Here is a 22,222-nt window from a genome sequence, read left to right as displayed (position 1 = left end):
CAATGCATATTACTGAAAAGTAAAAGTTTTACAGATGGTCAGAAAGGCTGGTAATAAACACAATGAATATAAAGTTTGCCACGTTCATATCTGTCACTACAAATGTTAGCATACTGTCATTAGTCCTTCAGGTTTTGACCACACCATGGAGCTCTCAGCGTCTAAACCATGGCTAACACACTGAGTGGGACACAAGTACAGGAGATGGATCAGCAAATCTAGAGCAAAATATGCTGATTATTACAGTCAGAGGCTAACAAGAGTATCAGCAGAGAGGCTGATGGTGAGCAAAAGAAAAGGAATGGGTGGGTACATATATACTGTCACACTATCAACCAGTAAAAAGGAAAAAAAATAGTCAAGCTAGAGTTTTCACTGTGGGATACCTTAAACCTCCTGTAACAGAGGCCCATGGGATATATGCAAATAACCCCTTAGGGATATCGAGTGTTTCAGCAGAGTTCAGGCCAATAAAGCCAAACCCCACTAGCTGTGGGCATGCATGCCTCGGCCTTCTTAAGACCTCATCAGCATAGCATGCATGGACTGTTTGGCTATACTTCACAAATATAGGGTCTTTACACCCAGCTGATGTCCATAAACAATAACGTCTGCAAAATATCCCAAATAACAACCAAGCCAAAAAGTAAAAAGGTCACACAGACAAACAGATTACTATGTGATACCTTAAACCTCCTGTAATAGAGGCTCATGGGATGAGCTATGGACATGTACATTTTGGCCTTCTTAGTGGGGTTCGGCTTTATTGGACTGAATGTATCCACAAAGACATGAGAAAAAAGTCATGGACATTCAAAAGCCATATAGCTAAAACACTTGATGCCCCTAAGGGGTCAATCTACATATATCCCATAAGCCTTTACTACAGGAGGTTTAAGACATCATACAGTAAAAACTCTAGTTTGGCTAAGCTTTTTTTGTATTTTCTGCTGTACTATCAGCTCAAGATGAAAGGGGGGAATATAGGAAAGCTCCAGAAAGAAGTGGACCAGAAAATGATCAGACCATTAGATAAGTTCCTCCACCAAGTCTGACATCTTCACGCCAATGTGGAAGATCAAGACCAAAGTATGAAACAAACAGCAGATTGCAGATGTAATTATCTGGATGAAGCTGTATTCCCTTCACAAGATACAGGAAGGACAGAAACATTTTCTTCACTCTTGGCAAGCATCACTTTCATTGCAAAGTTTTGCTGTTTGATCTTTTAATGACAAGATGTTGACTGTGACGGCTGAAGCCTTGCAGGAAAAGGAACTCGGTCTCCCCTGGACTGTTTACTGGCACCTGGTGGCCCCACTGTGGAACTCTTTTTTCATATTTCTGGTGTGGGCACTCCCATGACTGTAGTCTCTTGTGGTGACCATAAACACTCTCTAGAATTTAAGAGGGGTTTTTACATCTCCTTGTTTAGAACCAGTACATTTTGACATTATAATCTAACAGCTTAAAACCATGGGCAGCAAGGATTAGTTTTGGTCCTTCTATCCTGAACTTCATGATTAAGAGGGGAATCAGGGTAAATGGTGTGAAGACAATTTTTTTTTTCTTGTGCCATGCTGGAGAATGCATTCCCTAAGAAAGGCTGCCTGTCTTGCTGAACACAGCAGAATGTGGGAGAACAGCATTCACATAGGTATCAAGTTGATCTCTAGAGTCACACTATGGAAAGCCCAAGCCAGACACTGTCCTCCTGAACACAATTTCAAGTGAGACCTGGCGAAGTGTCACAGGGCAGCACCAGCACATTCATTTTACCACTGAGGCCTCTGTCTAGGTCCCACTGCCAGACATGCATCTACCTTTTGTAAAATGGGGATTTTCATGTAGCCTCTTATTTGCCGAGTTAACATATGGCACACTGGTTGTCTGACTGGATCAAGACTTACCTTGGAAGTAGTTTTCCCTCAAGGATGATCAGGTTAGGAGAACTGTCACTGCAGAGCTCAAGACACACCTGGAATCCTGAAAGGTGCTGTAGAAGGCCAACATTTCTACTCTCAACAAACTCCAAATAGCTGATCTGCAGACCTCTTTCAGGGGAGGGTGCCCACTTCCTTTGATCCGTGGAGGAATCCAGGGTAAGCTTTCACACACAAACAATAACCATTTACTGTCAAAATCTTGACAGGTTCAGGCTGTAGGAAATGAGAGATCCACATGACAGTCACACATACAGTGGTAGGGATATGTTACTGACTGAAGATCCTAGAATGTGAGGTGACACTGCAGCTAACATTTCAGTCTTCTATAATGCCCACATCTTCAGCTATGCAGACAATACCTTAAAGATCATAGCCATAAAAACCAGAAGGTGCAGTCCAGTACTGAATCCTCTCTTGTGCTGATTCATGACCTCTGAGGGCAGGAATGAATGACACAAAAGACACTAGATCTTTATCAGCAAAGGACATATTTTGATATGGGATAAGAGAAGATGACTTTACCTCTGAGCAGAGCTACTTCTCAGAAGGACTCGACATATATATATATATATATATATATATGATGCAGTCTACCATGAGCATGTCTAGAACTTTGTGATGATGTTCTAAGTTGGATAAACATAGAAAAATACCCTCTCAAGTCAACCCCAAGATGATAGGACTAAGTGCTGGTACAGAGGATTCATCCTCTTAATCAAATGAAGGCACATGTGTGATTCTTCAGGATTCTCGGTGTGTAAATGCAGGTTTTTTTATTGGTGGGATAGCTCAGCATGGATAAAATAGATGGAGGGGCCAAGAATCTAGAAGAGATAGATGCCTCTGTAAATTAGATGAACCAGAAAGAAGTCTTTTCAAACTTCTATGGAGAAATGGACAAACACAAAAAGTGGCTGAAGAAAGGAAAAGCACTTGCAGTTCACATACAACATAACACATTAGGTATGAAGTCATCTGTTCATTTATCGGAAAATCAATAAATATAAACAATTAATATACAACACAGATTTCCTGTAGTTGAAATACTGTACTGAGTTAAAATTTATATTAGAGGCAAAGTAACTGACAAGTTGCAGAAGCAAAGAGCCTTAAATATTTTCAAGTATATGGTAATTAAGCAATTCAGTTCTGTGAAGATGTGCTTCAGTCTTCCATCTCCCCAGTTCAGTCCTTGGCACTAGCGCTCATATCCCTGCTTTAATTTTCATACGCAGACCCTGTGAGGCACCCTTCAGTGGTATAAGTCTTATTCATTCTCAAATGTAATTTTTTTAAACAATCACATCCAGATGACATATCTGTGAAAGCATGGAGGTGTTTAGGTGAAATGGCAATGGAGTTTTTAACCAGATTGTTTAATGAAATTTTGGAAAGTGAGAGGATGCCTGAAGAATGGAGGAAAAAGTGTTTTGGTACAGATTTTTAAGAATAAGGGTGATGTGCAGAGCTGTAGTAACTACAGAGGGATTAAATTGATCAGTCACAGCATGACGTTATGGGAAAGAGTAGTGGAAGCTAGGTTAATAAGGGACGTAATGATTAGTGATCAGCAGTATGGTTTCATGCCGGGAAAAAGCACTACAGATGCGATGTTTGCTCTGAGAGTGTTGATGGAGAAGTACAGAGAAGGTCAGAAGGAGTTCCATTGTGTTTTTGAAGACTAAGAGAAAGCATATGACAGGGTGCCTAGAGAGGAGTTGTTGTATTGTATGAAGAAGTCGGAAGTGTCAGAGAAGTATGTAAGAGTGGTACAGGATATGTACAAGGGTAGTGTGACAGCGGTGAGGTTTGCGGTGGAAGTGACAGATGCGTTTAAGGTGGAGGTGGGATTACATCAAGGATCAGCTCTGAGTCCTTTCTTATTTGCAATGGTGATGGACAGATTGGCAGACGAGATCAGACAGGAGTCCCTGTGGATTATGACGTTTGCAGATGACATTGTGATCTGTAGTGAGAGTAGGGAACAGGTGGAAGAGACCCTGGAGAGATTGAGATATGCTCTAGAGAGAAGAGGAATGATGGTCAGCAGGACTAAGACAGAATATGTGTGTGTGAATGAGAGGGAGGATAGAGGAATGGTGAGGATGCAAGGAGTCGAGGTGGCGATGGTGGATGAGTTTAAATACTTGGGATCAATAGTTCAGAGTAATGGTGAGTGTGGAAGAGAGTTGAAGAAGAGAGTACAGGCAGGATGGACTGGGTGGAGAAGAGTGTCAGGAGTGATTTGTGACAGACGAGTACCAGTAAGAGTAAAAGGGAAGGTCTACAAGAGGGTAGTGAGACCAGATATGTTATATGGGTTGGAGACAGTGGCATTGACAAAAAGGCAGGAGTTAGAGCTGGATGTGGCAGAGTTAAAGATGTTAAGATTTGCACTTGGTGTGACGAGGGTGGACAGGATTAGGAATAAGTATATTAAGAGGGTCAGCCAAGGTTGGAAGGTTTGGAGACAAAGCCAGAGAGGCAAGATTACTTTGGTTTGGACATGTGCTGAGGAGGGATGCTGAGTATATTGGGAAAAGGATGCCAAGGATGAAGCTACCAGGTAACAGGAAAAGAGGAAGGCCTAAGATAAGTTTTATGGATGTGGTGAGAGAGGACATGCAGGTGGATGGTGTGATAGAGCAAGATGCAGAGGACAGGAAGAAATGGAAACAGATGATCCGCTGTGGTGACCCCTAACGGGAACAGCCGAAAGATGATGATGATGACATGTTAACAGCCAAACAGTAATGAGTGATTACAGCACAGGGCTCATGCATAAACAGTCAAACGCTGTCAAAACCCTATACACAGAACACTAAGATGGAGTTCATACAATAATAATTACTATCCAATAATCCAGTGCCTTTTAAAATGATGCAAAATGTACCTCTTAAAATGATCTTTGCTACACAGATTCCCCTCTCATTCATTATTGATTTTGAAGGTATTACCCCATGTTTTTATATTACAAGGGTACTTACCTTGCAAAAGGACAACATACACTGTACCACATAAAATTAGTAAATCTCTCTCTCACCTGTAGATGCTCCTAGCGCCAGAGCCTTGGCAATGTGCCCTACTGTCTGAATGCCTCCATCTGCAATTACTGGTATACCAAACCTTCGGGCATATTCTGATACTTTGTATACGGCAGTGGCCTGGGGTCGTCCACATGCTAAAACTACAAAGGAAAACAAAGAAAGGAACAAGGCTATTACTGAAGTAGATCGAAACAAGGATATACTTAACAGCACATTTTATTTGGGGTTGACTTCTCCCTTAAAGGGTGTTCAATCTCTAGTGCCGGACACTTTATTATTATTACAGCCAAACTACAACCCCATCAACCACCTTAACATTTTTCTAAATGCAGAGTATAGTATGATTTTTTCCCCCATTTCTACTGCTGAATGGTCATACTGCACATTTTAAAGTCGTCTCCAGGACTGCCATAATGCTTGCATACATAGCATTCCACAGAAGAAAACGCATGCATGCTCTAGGTGATGGTCACTGTTGGATGTGATACACCAACACAATGTACAAAAATGGGAAAAAGGGGGTTGATGCAGAGTCCAGTTGGACACAGGTTTGCCAACTTTTCATTTCAAAAATTCTGGACATGTACGTGAAAACAAAATGCGTGTAAGCTTTTTACCTGACATGACTATCTGTATTGCCTTTTTAAAGTTAGGTTAACTTCACACTCTAACTTTTGAGATGGTTCATCATCCAGCCCAATCACAATCATGTCCCTTATTTATTCATCTTAGTGCAGTTAGAACGCACAATTTTCTGCCAGTACATACAGTCGTCTGTCAAACACTTCAACACACTCATCTGTTGCATGTACATATCTGCAAAACTATGCCATCTCATGTATTGTATGTGCATATACATATATACACATTTTTTTGGCTCAGAAAATTATATACATCTGTGTGTGTAAGTATACATAATATATACAATATGTGTATTGGTCTGTCTGCCTGTGTGTGTGTGTGTGTGTGTGTGTGTGTGTGTGTGTGTGTGTGTGTGTGTGTGTGTGTGTGTGTGTGTGTGTGTGTTTGTATGTTCTCATCTGAGTCTCAGTGTATGTGAGAGACACTGTGCGTCTGCCTCTGCATCTCTTTGTATGTGTACACACGTGTGTGTGTGTGTGTGTGTGTGTGTGTGTGTGTGTGTGTGTGTGTGTGTGTGTGAGAGTGAGAGAGAGAGACCGAGTGTGATTATATGTATACCCTGGAGGGCATTATTGCTTTTAGAAAATGGGTTGTCTGTAAAATTGCTGTGTTTATTTGTTTTTTATTCCTATTTTATTTTTATATATTTTTTGATGTACAATAGCTCCTTCGACCAATGTTTCAAATTTGCTATAGTATATGTAAATGGAGGAAGCATTTTACATCCAAAATATTACACTTAAAAAATATGCAGGTATTTATTTTCTGGTCTCTTACTCCTACAACATTTGGTTTGTTGCCAGTCACTGGAGATTGAAGTTACTAAATAATGACATAAATCTGAGTTTCAGACTTTTATTTCCTTCAGAAAATTTATGCTAACAAAATTCCTCTTATTTAAGCAACTTTGTAATTTTATAAGAGCAATAACTAATTTCCTATTTTTGAGCCGGTCATCCCCCTTTATTTTAGCCTTTATCTAGATTTCTTCAGCTGAAAGGTCCAGAGGTATGCAAACCTATTCTCTGCTGCTGGCAGTGGTTGATCTCACACTCACACTCCAGAACACAAATCATTTAAAATATGCTCCTATTTTGAGCCTTTTCTCGGTTAATCTTTGTCTTATCCAGATACCTTAAGCTAAGAGGAAGAGGTACACAAACCCATCCCTCTCAACTGTACAGATTTTTGCCTTTTATTTTTGGTCTGTCTCTCATAAAATTCTGGTTTTCTTGGCAAATTATTGAGGGTTGTAGACAGAAAACTATGACATTTGAGTTTCAGACTTATTACAGTGCAGAAAATTCAGGCTAATGGAAAACATGTTGTTCTAGTTACTTTCTAAGTTTGTAAGAGCAATATTTAAAAAGCGGCCCTACTTTTGGACCTTTGTTCCTCATTATGTATAGCTTTGTCCAGATTTCTTGCTCTAAGAAGTTGAGAAGAATGCACAAACCTCAAATGCTGCCAGGGAATCGCTCAGTCTCACTCTTCACTCACTCACTCTCTCACACACACACACACACACACACACACACACACACACACACACACACACACACACACACACACACACACACAGTCTCTTCTACTTTAATTTCACTCTCTCTCGATCGCTCTCAAACACAGTCTTCTCTGCTTTTACTCGCAGACAGAAACAGACCCATACATACACATACTTTTTTCTGTTTTATTTTTTTACGCTCACTAAACAGCTGCTTAGCGAATGTAAAATAATAATGCAATCAAGCTCCCTCTCACATACACTCGCACACCAAGTGTCTTAGTGCTACAATTTAGAATTTCAAGCACACTGTTCAACAGTGTACAAATAGAGACCTGTAGGCAAAAAAATGCAGTCACAAAGCACAAAATTTTTCATACAACAAACTTTAGACCCAGTGAACCAACTGGATTGAATGGGGAAAAGAGGTAAATCTGTCAATCATAAAATACTAAAGAAAAGGGTTCTTTGGAGGCAGACAAAGAAGCAGAAACTCACTAAAAGAACTGCTTTGGCAAACTGTTTATTTTATTTATTTTTATTTTACATTTGTTGACCGGGCTAGTCTAGCTGGATATATGTCCATTTTCAGTAGAGGCCCGGGGAGAAAAGCTCCACACATAACATAAGCAAGACAGATAGACAAATTGTTAATAAAGACTTACACATAAAAATATACATTTAAATCAACTAGTAATCAAAAATCAGCATACATTAAAGGAACTCAAAAATTTAAACTCATACACAATGTTCTGTCGATTTCAAAGCAAGTTTACCTAAAACATATGGTTATGCAGTAAGGCAACAGCCATGAAGATTACAGTAAAAGCTCGAAGGGAAGGGAAGAGAAGTAGAAGGAGTATGAAGGAAAGAAAAGAAATGGCACAAGGCCAGAATCATAAGTAAGAGAGGAGAAGAAAAAAGACAGTCAAGACGAGGTGGGAGAGATAGTAGACGTAGGTCAGAGCATAAGAGGACAGCCGGGAAGGGAAGCAGGGTAGACGTTAGTTTTCAGGCAAAATGAAGGGTTAAAGGTTAGGAGAGAGTAAGGAGAGGGAAGTTACAAGTTTATGAGCCATAATTCCACATTTCGACCCTGGAATAATGAATACCCAAGTCACACAGGGACTTCAAGTAGGTCAAAATCATCTGAAAACTACCCAAACTATCCAACTTAATTGCACTATTACAGGATACTTAATTGGACAGGCAGAAGTATTCCATTTTATCAAGTCAGTCTACAGGAAGGCTATGATACTCATATGCTGGCTAGGAACTGAACACTCACAAAAGCTGTTTCAGTAAAAAGTCTGCACACAAAAATGGAAATGTCTCTATCAAAGTGAGTGGTTATTATTTTCTAATTTGTTGGCTTCTGGGGGTGTGGGGAGCCTGACATTGAAAGAAATGTTACATAATAAGGGATACCCCAATATTTTTTTAGAGGGAATATTTGATGAAGTTGCAGGGAAAAGACAAAGAGATCATTTTAAGCCTATACTGGGCATGGGCAAAGTTGCATGTGTGATATGGAACACGTAATACAAACAGAAAACTTAAAAAAGCCCTGGTCTTACCCTATAATGTACATTTCCAAGGTATTAAGAAGATAATAGACCATAACTGGAATATTTTTAGAATAAATGGGGAATATTTGAACACAGTAGGGCAGAACCCTGTTGTAGTATACAAAAAGGATAGGTGTTTTAAAACCATTACTAAAAAACCAACTAAAGAATCAACAATTAGACGGATGTCCAAATGTAAACAGCGTAACCAATGTAAATTCGTCATGGAAGGAACTGAAGTGGTGGTACCCAGATGGGGCATCACAACATTAGAACACAGACACAACTCTCACAGTAGCAACAACGTTGAACACAGCAAAGCAGCACAGCAAAACAACAGGAGTCAGCACAGGATCCAAAAGCAGCTTTATTTTCTGTCTCTCACTCAGAGTGAGAGACAGAAAATAAAGCTGCTTTTGGATCCTGTGCTGACTCCTGTTGTTTTGCTGTACAACTCTCACAGTACCCGTTTGGTTTATCTTGCCAAGTGACAGGTATGTGAAAATTTTTACACTGGGAGAACCAAAAATAAGTTTAGAATCAGAATTTACCAACATCAGTATGGTGTAGTAAGGTGTGATGATAGGAATGCATTAGCAACACATATAAAGAATAACCCTTCCCATAGTTATAAGTACACTGATATAGATAAAGCTAACTTGAGATGGCAGCGGGGGGGGGGGGGGGGCATTCAGACTTGTATCTTGAATACAAAGAGCTGAAGTGGCTGTTAATGCCACTTAACCCCATGGACTCAACAAAACTATTTCTATTAAGAGTGTATTAAAACTTAAAGCTGAGTTAGTCTTGTAGACATTTTAGGACAGGCTATAACTAATCAGACACAATAATGTTTAAACAAGGTCAACTAAAAAATTTTTTTTAGCAAAAGTTACAGAAGTTTAAATATGTTTTATATTGCTGTCGTGGTTTTATAACATAATATAGATGTGGGGTAAATGGGTACTTAAATGTTGTGATATATGGGATTTTAAGAGTTAATAAATGAATAATTAAATCGTGATTTTTTTGTGTATTTAAGGTTCCTGTGATTTCATGTGATTTTCTTCTGAACAAGTTGGTTAATTTTCCAACGAAAGCGTTTAACTGACATTAAATACTTAATGGTTACTGGCATCGTTTGGTCTGTTTGTTGTTTTATAAGTTTTAAAAGTGTTTGTGTGTTTAATACTCAAGAAATATTTATCACAGCAGAAAAACAGCAATGAGACACTAAATAAATGTTTTAAACAGCAAAAAAGTGCAGAGAGACTCTGAGGACTGTTTTTAACTGCAAATAATTCAGTTACATAACACACTCCTTGGGGGTGGGATCAGAACAAACAGCTGCTTTACAAAACGAGAACATTTCCACTAAATACTTTACAAACAGTAACAAAAAGTGATTTAACAGGTCCAGTAAGGCAGACAATTGCAGTACAACAGTGCAGATTCGTTTATAGTAATAAAATACAGTAAAAAAGTAGATAGCAGATAATAAATAGTGCAATAAATATTAAGAATAAGGAATAAATATACAAAAATAATCAAGAAAACAGGCAACTTGTGGTTTTAGGAAGCTCAGAAGCCTCTAGTCATCTGGTATCTCAGCACAGAGTTGTGGCTGGTAGCCCTCCTCAGTTCAGCTCAGTATGAACAAGTAGAAACCCACTCAAAGGTTGGGCTTAAATACCAGAAGATTAAAACCTAAATGAAAAACTTAAAAAAAAAAGCTCAAAAGAACCAGTGGCGTGCTTACAGGTACCAATCAGCACAATCCCCTCACTAGAGTGCAGAAGGGCTCTTTCTAATCCAAAATGGCCTGGAAAATGTGATTAGAACAAACAGTCAGTACAAACAAATAGACCCAGATGCAGCAAACCTGTATCTGGACTATGCTACAGCATAAAGTTAAATACATTCAATGTGGGAGTGTCTTGTGTGATTTTCATGGAAAGTATCACAAGATGCAACCAAAGTCAGGAAACTACTTGTGAATATAACCTTTCATCTTCAAGTGAGTTACTTCCGGCATGCACTGGAGTAGTCAGTTGCTAAGTATAAAACAGCCAAAATGAAAAATAGGAGCTTGCAAATCAGATGTCATATTTATCTACAGGAAAAGAGTGGACTGCTCTCAGCAGGCAAGGGAAGCAATTACACTTCAGGTAGAGAATCTTTATCTCTTTCACAAAAGAAGGCAAAAGTACAGTTGTGTACCTACCATAAATGTAGATGTTAGAGTGTATTCACTGTTGCAGTCATTACACTAGGGTTATCCTGCTGGCAGGCTACCCGCAGTCGGCCTGAATTCCAAAGTCTAGGTCCGGCGTCGGTTGCTGTCGCCTCTTCCCTGACGTCAGTGCGCAAGGGGTAAAAAAGATACAGCCAACGCCATTTTTTTCAGTTTTTCCTGCCCCAGATGTCAGGTGCCCCCAAACTGGTAGGCTGAAAATTATGCCAATAAGTATGCATGCACAAAAATGAACATTCCCTTCATCTACAAGCAAATACACCACATAGGTTGTATAGGATTGAGAAGTACACAAGTCCCAGCAAAGAAAAAAGGGGGATGGTGGGTGGATAACCTGGACTGCAACAGTGAATACACTCGAACATCCACATTTATGGTAGGTACACAACTGTACTATGTTCATCGTGTTTCACTGTTGCAGTCATTACACTTAGGTTGAACCCCAAAGCTAAGGTTGGGTGACTGGGTCTAAATAGGATTAGGAGAGGCTATAAGGCCCTGCAGAACTGCAGTGGCAAAGCCTGATCTGGATTTAGAGTAGAGAGGTAAGTGGTAGTGCTTGGTAAAAGTGTGCACTGAACTCCAAGTTGCAGCCTCTAAAATGTCTTTGGTTGGTACTACTCTGAGGAAGGCTGCTGCTCTGGCTGAGTGAGGCCTAATGCCCTTAGGCACTGATTTGCCATGTAGTGAATAGCAGAGACGAATGCAGTGGCCTATCCATTTTGAAATAGTCTGCTTTGAGATAGCCTTTCCTTGTGATCGTGAAGCATATGCTACTAAGAGTTGCTCAGTCTTCCTGAAAGTTTTAGTTCTGTCCAAGTAGAAGCATAGCTGTCTGTGTATGTCCAAAGAATGCAGGAGTCTCTCACCCTTATTCTGTGGGTTTGGATAAAAGGTAGGCAAATGAATGGTTTGGCTAAGGGCCACACTGGACATTACCTTAAGCATAAATGTCGTGTTCGTCCAAAGAGAAACCCTGTCTGGATGGAAAATGATAAAAGGTTCCACAGCAATGAGTGCCTGTAACTCAGACTCGTCTTGCAGAGGTTATTGCTAGGAGCAGAGCTGTTTTCCAAGATAAGAACTTTATTTCAGCTGTATTGGCTGGCTCAAAAGGCAGCAGTGTGAGTTTTTCCAAGACATAATTGAGGTCCCATACAGGTATTGGTGCTCTCCTTGGAGGTCTTATGTTTTTGGATCCTCTGAGATACTGTCTTAGCAGCGGATGTGAAAAAATTGGTGGTTCCGTATTGTAATGAGCTGAAATGGCAGAGGCATGAATTTTGATTGATGAAAAGGATAGCTTTGTCCAGCATCTCAGTAAGATATTGTAAAATCTGAGGAATATTTGGTACAAACGTATCAATTCCTTGTGCCTGGTTCCAAGCACATAATCTTTTCCATTTTTCAGCATAAGATTTTCTGGTACTGGGCCTCCTGGCCTACAAAATAACATACATCACTGCTTTAGAGAGAGGTGTGTTCTGAATGGCTACATTATCCGCCATGCTGCCAGATTTAGGGTTCTGAGTTGGCTGTGCAGGATCTGATTGTTTCATTGGGTCAGTAAATGAGGAATTAGAGGCAATGTCCAGGCTGGGCCTTGAGACAAGCTCTTTAGGATTGGGTACCAGTGGTGGCGGGGCCAGTCTGGAGCAATCAGAATCATTTTTGGCTTCTCTTGTCTGACCTTTAGGAGTACCTTGGGGAGGAGAGGCAGAGGAGGAAAGGCATATACTGTTAGGGTTTTCCAGCTGAATGATAGAGCATCCACTTTCCATGCTTGCTTGTGATACGTCCTTGTGCAGAATCTCTGTAGTTGGCAGTTGTGAGGGGAGGCAAATAGATCTATGTCTGGGCATCCCCATTTCTTTATTATCATGCTGAAGACTTGTGGATCCAGTTTCCACTCGTGGGGATCAGTGAAGTTTCTGCTTAGTTTGTCTGCCAGAGTATTTTTCTTTCCTGTCAGGAATTGTGCTTGCAGGTGTACTTGATAAGTCAATGCTGTGCCCCACAAGGTCATGGCTTGTCTGCAGAGGGGGAAGGAATGAGTGCCTCCCTGTTTGTTTATATACCACATGACTGTAATATTGTCTGTCTTTATCAGTAGTTGTCCTGGATGGAGTAGATCCTTGAAAGCTGTCAGGGCATTCTGAACAGCCAGCATCTCTTTTTGATTGATATGAAGGTGACTTTGGCTTGTGGGCCATGTGCCCTGAATACATTTTCCTGCCATATGGGCCCCCCCAGGCATAATCCGAAGCATCTGTTGTTACTGAATGCCTAGCTGTGGGTAGGGTGAATGGCTGTCCCTTGTTGTGGTGACAGGCCTGTGCCCACCATCGAAACTCCTGTTGCAGGCAAGGAATGAGAGTAATTAATGTTTCCAGGCTGTGAATGTTGAGCCCAAACACTTTTTAGATACCATTGTAGTTTCCTCATATGCAGTCTGACATATGGAATTAGCAGAATGCAGGATGCCATGAAGCCCAAAGCCTGCAGAATGTTTCTTGCAGATAATTGGGTCTTTGTTGCCAACATTTTGAAGTAAGAAGTCAGTTGCCTTTGTTTGTCTGGCATGAGATAAGCCATCTGGGCAGTTGTATTTAAGCTTGCACCCAGGAATATTATCTCTTGAGAGGGTACTAGTTTTGATTTATTTTCGTTTACTGTGTACCCTAGGCAAATAAGTAATCTTTTTACAAACGCCAGATGCCTTAGTAGAATGTCCTTGTTCTCTGCTTGAATAAGGCAGTCGTCCAAGTAAGGATATATTTGAATTCCTCTGTCTGCAAAATGCAATTACTGGTGCCAGGCATTTTGTGAAGACCCTGGGAGCAGTAGATAAGCCAAAGGGCAGTGCAGAGAATTGGTAGTGCATTCAGCCAGCTATGAATTTGAGGTATCTTCTGCAAGATTGTCTGATTGGAATATGCAGGTATGCCTCTTTTAGGTCCAAAGTTACAAGCCAAGCCTTCTTGCCCAGCATCGGCAGAAGCTGCTGCAGAGTCAACATTCTGTATTTTGGAACGTCCAGAAATGTATTTAGACAGGTCCAGTATTGGTCTCCAGACTTTGTCTTTTCTGGGTACCAAGAAAAGTCGAGTAAAATCCTTGTCCCTGCTCTTGCTGTGGTACTTGCTGAATGGCCCTCATGTCCATGAGGGATGAAACTTGTTTTTTTGCCTCTGCCCATTGATTGTGTGGCAGGTTTGGCATACCTTTTGGCCTTGGCAGGGTGTGAAAGAGGAACCTGTAGCCCTGGGACACTATATTCAAGACCCATTTGTCCTGGGTGATCATGTGCCAATTTTGAGAAAAAGTGCTAGTTTCCCCCTAAGGGGGCTGCCAAAAGATAAGTGCTTGGTGCTGGCAGAGGAAAGTGATTGGGGACTGTTTCCTGTATGGCTGTGTTTTGTCTTCTCCGCTTTTGGAGGTAGAAGCGCCCCACTGTTTAGGCCTGTATGGGCCCTGGTGCTGGGATCTGCCTCTGGGGCGTCTGTATCTGCCTCTTTGTTCCCTGTCTGACACTGGAAAGGACCAATTCTTTGTAGGCCAGTTCCTGCTAAATCTAGGTGGCTGTACCTGTAAGAAATCCTTTACTGTTTGCAGAGATTTCACTTTGTCCTCCATTTTCTTCAACACCTCCTCTGCTTTAACACCAAATAAGGTATCATGCTGTAGTGGAGCATCTAATAACTTTGCTTTGACATGATCAGGCAGATTCTGTTCCTTTAACCAAGCATGCCTCCTAATAACAGAACCCGTAACTGCAGCCCTGCAAGAGGCCTCCAGAGAATCAAAACCACATTGCAGTGTATGCTTTCCCACTTGTTCAATTGCATGTAATAAATCCTGCATTTCCTTATTTTCTGCACAATCAGAATTTGATAACTTTTTCTGTTTTAGCATTGACATTAAGTATTGCTGATATTTAAGCATATGAAATTGACAATTTAAAGCCCTCACAGCCAAAGTAGCAGAAGTGTAAACCTTTTTTCCCCCATCTGTCTAGTGCCCTTGAATCTCTATCAGAGGGGATAAGTTTTTTTGCAGTAGAAGCCTTGACCCCTTTGGGACCCTGAGAAATAGTTTCTGGGTCAGCAGCAGGGTTTTTATAAAGAAATTTATGTGAATCTGGAACCCTGTAGTATCTGTCCGGTTTAACAGGGGCAGGAGGTAAAGAGTCAGGAGAAAGTCCGGACTCGGAAAATACATCATCTACAATGTCTAACACAGGAGGAATGGCCAAAGGCCTGTGCTGAGGTAGTAAAAGGAAATCTCTTTTCTTAGATTCTGAGTAGTCTTGGCTCTCCCAGTGAAGCGCTCCCTCATGGTATGCAGGGTTTCCCCAAAAGGATAATCCTCAGGCGATGAGGCTGAAGGGATTGATTCTTCAGCATCAGAATCCTCATAAGGAGGAAGAGAGTATTCCTGTTCAGAAGAGGAGTCAGAGGAAATGGAAACCTGATCTGAAGATTCATATTCTGTCTCTTGCCTAGGCCTTTTGTCAGGAGGGGGATGGGAACCCCTGATCAAGGTAATCAGGTCTTCGGCCATTTTGAGCATCTGTTTTTTAGGCATGGTAGTCTGTCCAGGAGAATGCTGTACTTGTTTCTTTGTCTTTAGAACTGCTTTAGTCTTTGCTTTGGAAGCTGTAGTAGGCTTTACATATAACTGTGTAGGTCTGAAAACACCCTCAGAAGCAGATGCCTGCTCAGCGACTCAGGACCCATCTGAGGGAATAGTTTCCGAGTGTCCAATACCTTGAGTATCCAGAGGCCTAGCTGGCTCCACGTGGGAGTCGTCAGTGGCCTGTGGCTCTGAGGTAGCAGGTGCCAGGGGCTGCGAAAGCACCTCACTGAGAACCGGCGACTGGCTTAGCGGAAGCCTCGTCGGTTTTGGACCTCAGATACCTGTCCTTTTCTTTTTCCTTGCGCTTTTTATAAACTCCGGTCATCGGCTGTTCTGAAGGCATTATATAATTGAATCGTCGGCCAACATAATGAAACCCTTAAATAGTGCGTTGGTTACATCTAGCACAAAACCGACAGCTAGCAACGTTATGATCAGGGCCTAGGCAAGGAATACAGCAAGAATGAAAATCCTTATGAGGTATTTGCTTCCCACAAGAAATACAATTGTTAACTTTTTCTGACATCGGACTGGAGCAAGAAAAAAAGTTTCCCCAACAGGGTACTTAGCTTTAATGAAGACTTCGGATCTGAAATTCGTATTTGAATATCTCAGGAGTCGGCCGACCGGCGAACTGCTTTTGCTTCGGGCAGCGCACGGCAAGAAAGACTGAAGAAAATGGCGTTGGCTGCATCTTTTATACCCCTGGCGCACTGACGTCAGGGAAGAGGTGACAGCAACAGATGCTGGACCTAGACTTTGGAATTCAGGCCGACTGCAGGTAGCCTGCCAGCAGGATAACCCTAGTGTAATGACTGCAACAGTGAAACACAATGAACATCAGGATGAGGGAATCGACTAGCAGTTGAATGCAGTGGCAGCAGTACTACAAGTACTTTAGTGAACTGTTGTGGTGAAGCAATGACCAAGTCAGAGGATAAATTCAGTTTATTGGTCATTCTATGTTCATATCCTCTCTCTATAGCCACGGGTTTTGGGCACTGAATGAAATAAGATCAGAGCTAAAAGTAGCAGAAATTAGATTCCTTCATAAGTTAGCAGGGTTCTTGCTCTCTGTAATGTAATGATGTCCTTGGCAAATTGGGAGGCTCTTGATGTACACTCACTGCTTCTCTGGGCTCCAAGTGATCAGTTGAAGAGATATGGGCATCTTGTGAGCACCAATCACCGGCCACATTCCGTAGAAGATATACCAGGCAGGGTTTAACAGTAGGGCCCACCAATTGAAGCTGGAAGGATTCTGTACCTCATCTTGCCTTGAACTGTCTATCAATCCCACAGAATGAGGTGAACACCATCAGTGAATACATAAAAGTCTGATCTACCCTGCTTAACTTGTTACCAGCATGACCCTGTCCAGAATAAGCAATTTAGACAATGGATAGATGAATACACATGCACACTTTTATAAAAGTCCAGGATATTAGTATTTTTTTAAATTTTAGTAATCATATTCTGGAAGAAGCATAAACATTTTAAAACTGCAACCAGTGTAAAGGTTTATTAAGCTAATGTGCACAGTTTAAGTAATACTGTAGAGGAACTCCAAATTTTGGCATTTCAGTTCAAATACTCTATACTACTTATTACCATGACTTGGTGGTGTAACGAAAAAATAGTTGTGTAATATCTTACCATACACCCATAGATGTGCAGGTGCACACAACGTCCGCCATAAAAGGGACGTCTACATGTACCATCTTCAGAATAAGAAAGCCTCATGAGGAAAGAAATCCAAAGGGAGCCTAGGTAGAACATCCTAGGAAAAAGCAAGCTGTAGGGGGAAGTTGGGAGGGATAGAATACTGCAACACAGAAGAGAAGGACATCTATGGTGATAAGATTTTACACAACTATTCTATGTCCTTCTATTCAATGTTCCAGTATTCTTCACATATGGGAGAGTGCAAGAATTAAGAGAGGATCCAGGGAGGAGGACAGAGAAGGGGAAACTAAGAGGAAGCATTTTCCAAGAATCTGCGCAGAACTGACCTTTCAAATCCTGCTCTGGATCTAGAAACAGTGTCCAGTTTGTAATGTTATGTAAAGGTGTGAAGAGATGAACAGATGGCAGCTTACAAGATGGAATGGGTCTTGACAGAAGCTGATAAGGACCTTCCATGGAATTCATAGCAAAACACAATAGCCTTAGAAATCCATGTGAAAATAGTTTGTTTGGACACAGGCAAACCCAGAGCCTTGGGATGAAATGACACAAAACGTTGGTCAGACTTCCTGATAGGCTTTGTCTTGTCAAAGTAAAATCTGAGTTGTCTATGCACATCCAAGGTATGTAAATCCTCTCACTAGAGGACTGAGGTGAAGGGAAAAAGGTAGGCAATTGGGTGGATTGATCAAGTGACAACTCATTCACCACTTTTGGCATGAAGGTAGGGTTAGTTCTCAAAGATACCATGTCCTTATGGACGACCAGAAAGGGAGGCGAAGCCTTTAATACCTGAATTTCAGAAACCATTCTAGCAGAGGTTAGGGCTACAAGCAGCACTGTTTTCCATGTGCACAACTTTAGAGAAGCAAAAGCTGCTGATTCAAAAGGGGCCTGGGTAAATTTTTCTAACACAATGTTGAGATCCCAAGGAGGAAGAAGTGGTTTCCGGGGGGGGGGGGGTCTTAAGTGTAGGATGCCTTTTAGAAAAAGCTCAACTTCTAAACAGAAAGCTAAGGGGGGAGTCAAAGCAAGCAGGTAGACAAAGCAGAACAATGGACTTTAACTGAGGAGTAAGAAAGACCACTGTTGAGCAACTCATGCAGGTAAGAAAGCAGAAGAGGAATGTCTGCACCAAAGGGATCCAGTTTCCTTTTTTGGCACCAAATGGAAATTCTTCTCCAATTGGAAATATAAGATTTTCTAGTAGTGGGTTTCCTGGCCTCCTGCAAAACCCTTAGCACGTCCTTAGAGAATAGGTGCCTGAAAGGGATCAAAAGTTGATCACCCACAAGGTCAGCTGTAGAGGTCAGCTGTAGAGTTGGCAAATGTGGCTGAATCACTGATCCCTTGTCCTGAGTGAGCAAGCCCATCTGATGAGGTAACTTGTAGTGATGACCCTTGGCTAACTGCAGAAGAGGGAACTAGTGCGGACTTGGCCAAAAGGGAGTCACTAACAAGATTTTGGGTTTGTTCTGTAGAATTTTCAACAAGACTTTCTGAATTAAGGAGAAGGGGAGGAATGCATAGAGAAACATCCCCTTCCATGAGAATGAAAGAGCATCCACCTTCCATACTTGAGGGTGACGGGCCTTGGCACAAAAGCAAGGAAGTTGTCTGTTCACAGGGGAGGCAAAAAGGTCCAGTTCTGGAGTACCCCACTGGTGAACTAGATCCAGGAACACATCCCTGTGGATCATCCACTCAGATTGTGTCATGGATCTGCTTAATGCGTGTGCCACAGAGTTCTGAGCTGATGGAAGGTACACAGCATACAGAGTTGCTCTGTATAGGGCAGCCAATTCCCAAGCTGTGACTGCCAAGTGACACAGGAGGTAAGATTTTGTGCCTCTCTGCTTGTTTATGTGCCAAAGTACTGTGGTATTATTTGTGCGGATCTTTAGGGGTCCTGGCAAGAATAGAGGGGTGAAAGGTCTGTAAGGCTAAAAGTAAAGACCTCATTTCCCTGATGTTGATATGTTCCTTCCTTTGAGAAGGGGACCAAAGGCCTTGAACTTTCCTGGAAGCAAAGGTTGCTCCCTAACCCAAGCCTGAGGCATCCATGAGGAGTTGCTGTGCTGGTTGAGGAACCTGAAGAGACAGGCCAGGGTTCTGATTAAGTTGCTGCATCCACCAACCTAACTCTGCTTTCAGGCAGGGAAGAAGGGGAATCATGACATCTAAGGGATGAGCATGCTGGGACCAAACTGTCTTTATAAACCACTGGAACTTTCTTAAGTGTAGCTTTGCAAATGGCAGCATGGGAATAGTACAGGCCAAGAACCCCAGTAGTCTCAAACTCCTGGCCGTGATGGAAGAAACAGGCAGAAAAGCCTCCATGAATGCCCTGAGATAGGTTGTTTTCTCCACAGGAAGAAAAAACAATATCAATATCTGTGTGGAACCTGCACCCCAAGAATACAGGATCTTGACTTTTTGTGAGGCATAACTTTTTGAGATTGATTGTCAAACCCAGTGCCTGCAGAAAAGAAATGGCTAGGTTCAGATGTTGGTTTAAGAGGTCTAGGCTGCTGGCCAGAAAAGTACAGTTGTGTACCTACCATAAATGTAGATGTTCGAGTGTATTCACTGTTGCAGTCATTACACTTGGGTTATCCTGCTGGCAGGCGACCCGCAGTCAACCCGAGTTCCAAAGTCTTGGTCCGGCGTCGGTTGCTTTTGCCTCTTCCCTGACGTCAGTGCGCCAGGGGTATAAAAGTTGCAACCGATGCCATTTTCTTCAGTTTTTCTTGCCCCAGATGTCAGGTGCCCCCCAGATAGGAAGGCTGAAAAGATAAAAATATGCCAAACAACCACATGCACATATTACTATAATCATTTCCTTCATCTACAAGCAAATACACCACATAGGTTGTACAGAGTTGAGAAGTACAGAATAGCCCCAGCAAAGAGGGGGATGGTGGGTGGGTAACCTGGACTGCAACAGTGAATACACTCGAACATCTACATTTATGGTAGGTACACAACTGTACTAGGTTCGTGTTTCACTGTTGCAGTCATTACACTTGGGTAGAATCCCAAAGCTGAGGTTGGGTGGCTGGGTTTAGATTGGATTTGGCGAGGCTAACAAGCCCTGCAGAACTGCAGTGGCAAAGCCTGCTCTGGATTTGGAGTAGAGAGGTAGGTGGTAGTGCTTGGTAAAAGTGTGCACTGAGCTCCAGGTTGCAGCTTCTAAGATGTCTTTGGTTGGTACCCCTCTGAGGAAAGCTGCTGAAGTGACTGCTGCTCTGGCAGAATGAGGCCTAATGCCCTTAGGCACAGATTTGCCATGTTGTGCATAACAGAAGCGGATGCAGTGTCCTATCCATTTGAAGATTGTCTGCTTTGTAATAGGCTTTCCTTGTGATCCTGCAGCATAAGCTACAAACAAGTTGCTCAGTTTTTCTGAAAGCTTTTGTTTTGTCCAAGTAAAATCATAGCTACCTGTGTATATCCAAAGCGTGCAGAAGTCTTTCCCCTTTATTCTGGGGATTTGGGTAGAAAGTAGGTAAATGAATGGTTTGGTTTAAGGCCACATTGGAGACCACTTTTGGCATGAATGTTGGGTTTGTCCCAAGAGAAACCCTGTCCTGATGAAAAATGAGGAAAGGTTCCATGGCCGTCAATGCCTGTAACTCTGAGACTCTTCTTGCTGAAGTTATTGTTAGGAGCAGAGCAGTTTTCCATGACAAGAATTTTAGATAAGCTGTGCTGGCTGGTTCAAATGGAGGCAGTGTTAGTTTTTCTAAAACAAAATTGAGGTCCCAAGTAGGTACTGGTGCTCTTCTAGGGGGGGAGGGTCTTATATTATTTGCCCCTCTGAGGTACTGTCATAGTAGAGGATGTGAAAAAATAGGAGGATCCGTATTGTAATGAGCTGAAATGGCAGAGGCATGGATTTTAATAGATGAAACACATAGGCCTTTGTCCAACATCTCAGTCAGGTATTGCAAAATCTGAGGTATATTAGGGACCAGTGGGTCAAGCCCTTTTGCCTGGTTCCAAGCACAGAATCTCTTCCATGTTTCTGCATAAGATTTCCTAGTGCTGGGCCTCCTGGCTTCCAAAATTACATCCATAACAGCATTAGAGAGAGGTGCAGTCTGAGTGGCTACATTATCTGCCATGCTGCCAGGTTTAAGGTTCTGAGTTGACTGTGCAGAATCTGATTGTTTTGCTGTGTCAGAAGATGAGTGATTTGAGGTAGAGGCCAAGGTGGGCCTTGGGACAAAGTTTTTAGGATTGAGTACCAGTGCTGGCGTGGCCAGTCTGGTGCAATCAGTATCATTTTTGGCCTCTCTTGTCTGACTTTTAGAAGCACCTTGGGTGAGAAGAGGCATCGGAGGGAAGGCACAGACTGTCAGGTTTTTTCCAGCTGAATGATAGAGCATCCACTTTCCATGCTAGAGAGTGATAAGTCCTTGTGCAAAATTTCTGTATTTGGTAATTGTGAGGGGAGGCAAAAAGATCTATGTCTGGGCGTCTCCATTTCCTTGTTTTCATGTTGAACACTTGTGGATTTAGCTTCCGTTCGTGAGGATCCATGAGATTTCTGCTTAGTTCATCTGCCAGTGTATTTTTTGTTCCTGGCAGGAATTGTGCTTGCAGATGTACCTGGTAGGTCAGTGCTGTGTTCCACAAAGTCATGTCTTGTCTGCATAGGGGGTAGGAATGGGTGCCCCCTTGCTTGTTTATGTCCCACATAACTGTGGTATTGTCCGTCTTTATTAGTAGTTGTCCTGGATATATTAGGTCCTTGAAGGCTGTCAGGGCATTCTGTACAGCTAGCATCTCTTTTTGATTGATATGAAGATGCATTTGCTCCTTGGGCCACGTGCCCGGAATATATTTTCCTGCCATATGTGCTCCCCAGGCATAATCCGATGCATCCGTTGTTATTGTCTGCCTGGCTGTAGGTAAGGTGAAAGGCTGTCCCT

At 42.0% G+C, this 22,222-nt stretch overlaps 1 protein-coding gene across 2 annotated transcripts in view; it reads right to left on the bottom strand.

Moving 5' to 3' along the window:
- The window catches only part of IMPDH2 (inosine monophosphate dehydrogenase 2), a 1,061,056-nt gene that overhangs the window by 240,862 nt on the left and 797,972 nt on the right, over positions 1-22,222 (bottom strand). For both annotated transcript variants that reach the window (XM_044078743.1, XM_044078744.1), the window contains one exon: positions 4,990-5,133. In XM_044078743.1, the coding sequence (XP_043934678.1) occupies positions 4,990-5,133 (144 nt within the window). The remainder of the gene's footprint in view (positions 1-4,989; positions 5,134-22,222) is intronic.

This window comes from Protopterus annectens, chromosome 7.part1, assembly GCF_019279795.1.
Source record: "Protopterus annectens isolate FY-2018-M chromosome 7.part1, PAN1.0, whole genome shotgun sequence".
Classification (NCBI taxonomy): Eukaryota; Metazoa; Chordata; order Ceratodontiformes; family Protopteridae; genus Protopterus; species Protopterus annectens.
This window is presented reverse-complemented; position numbering and strand designations above follow the sequence as displayed.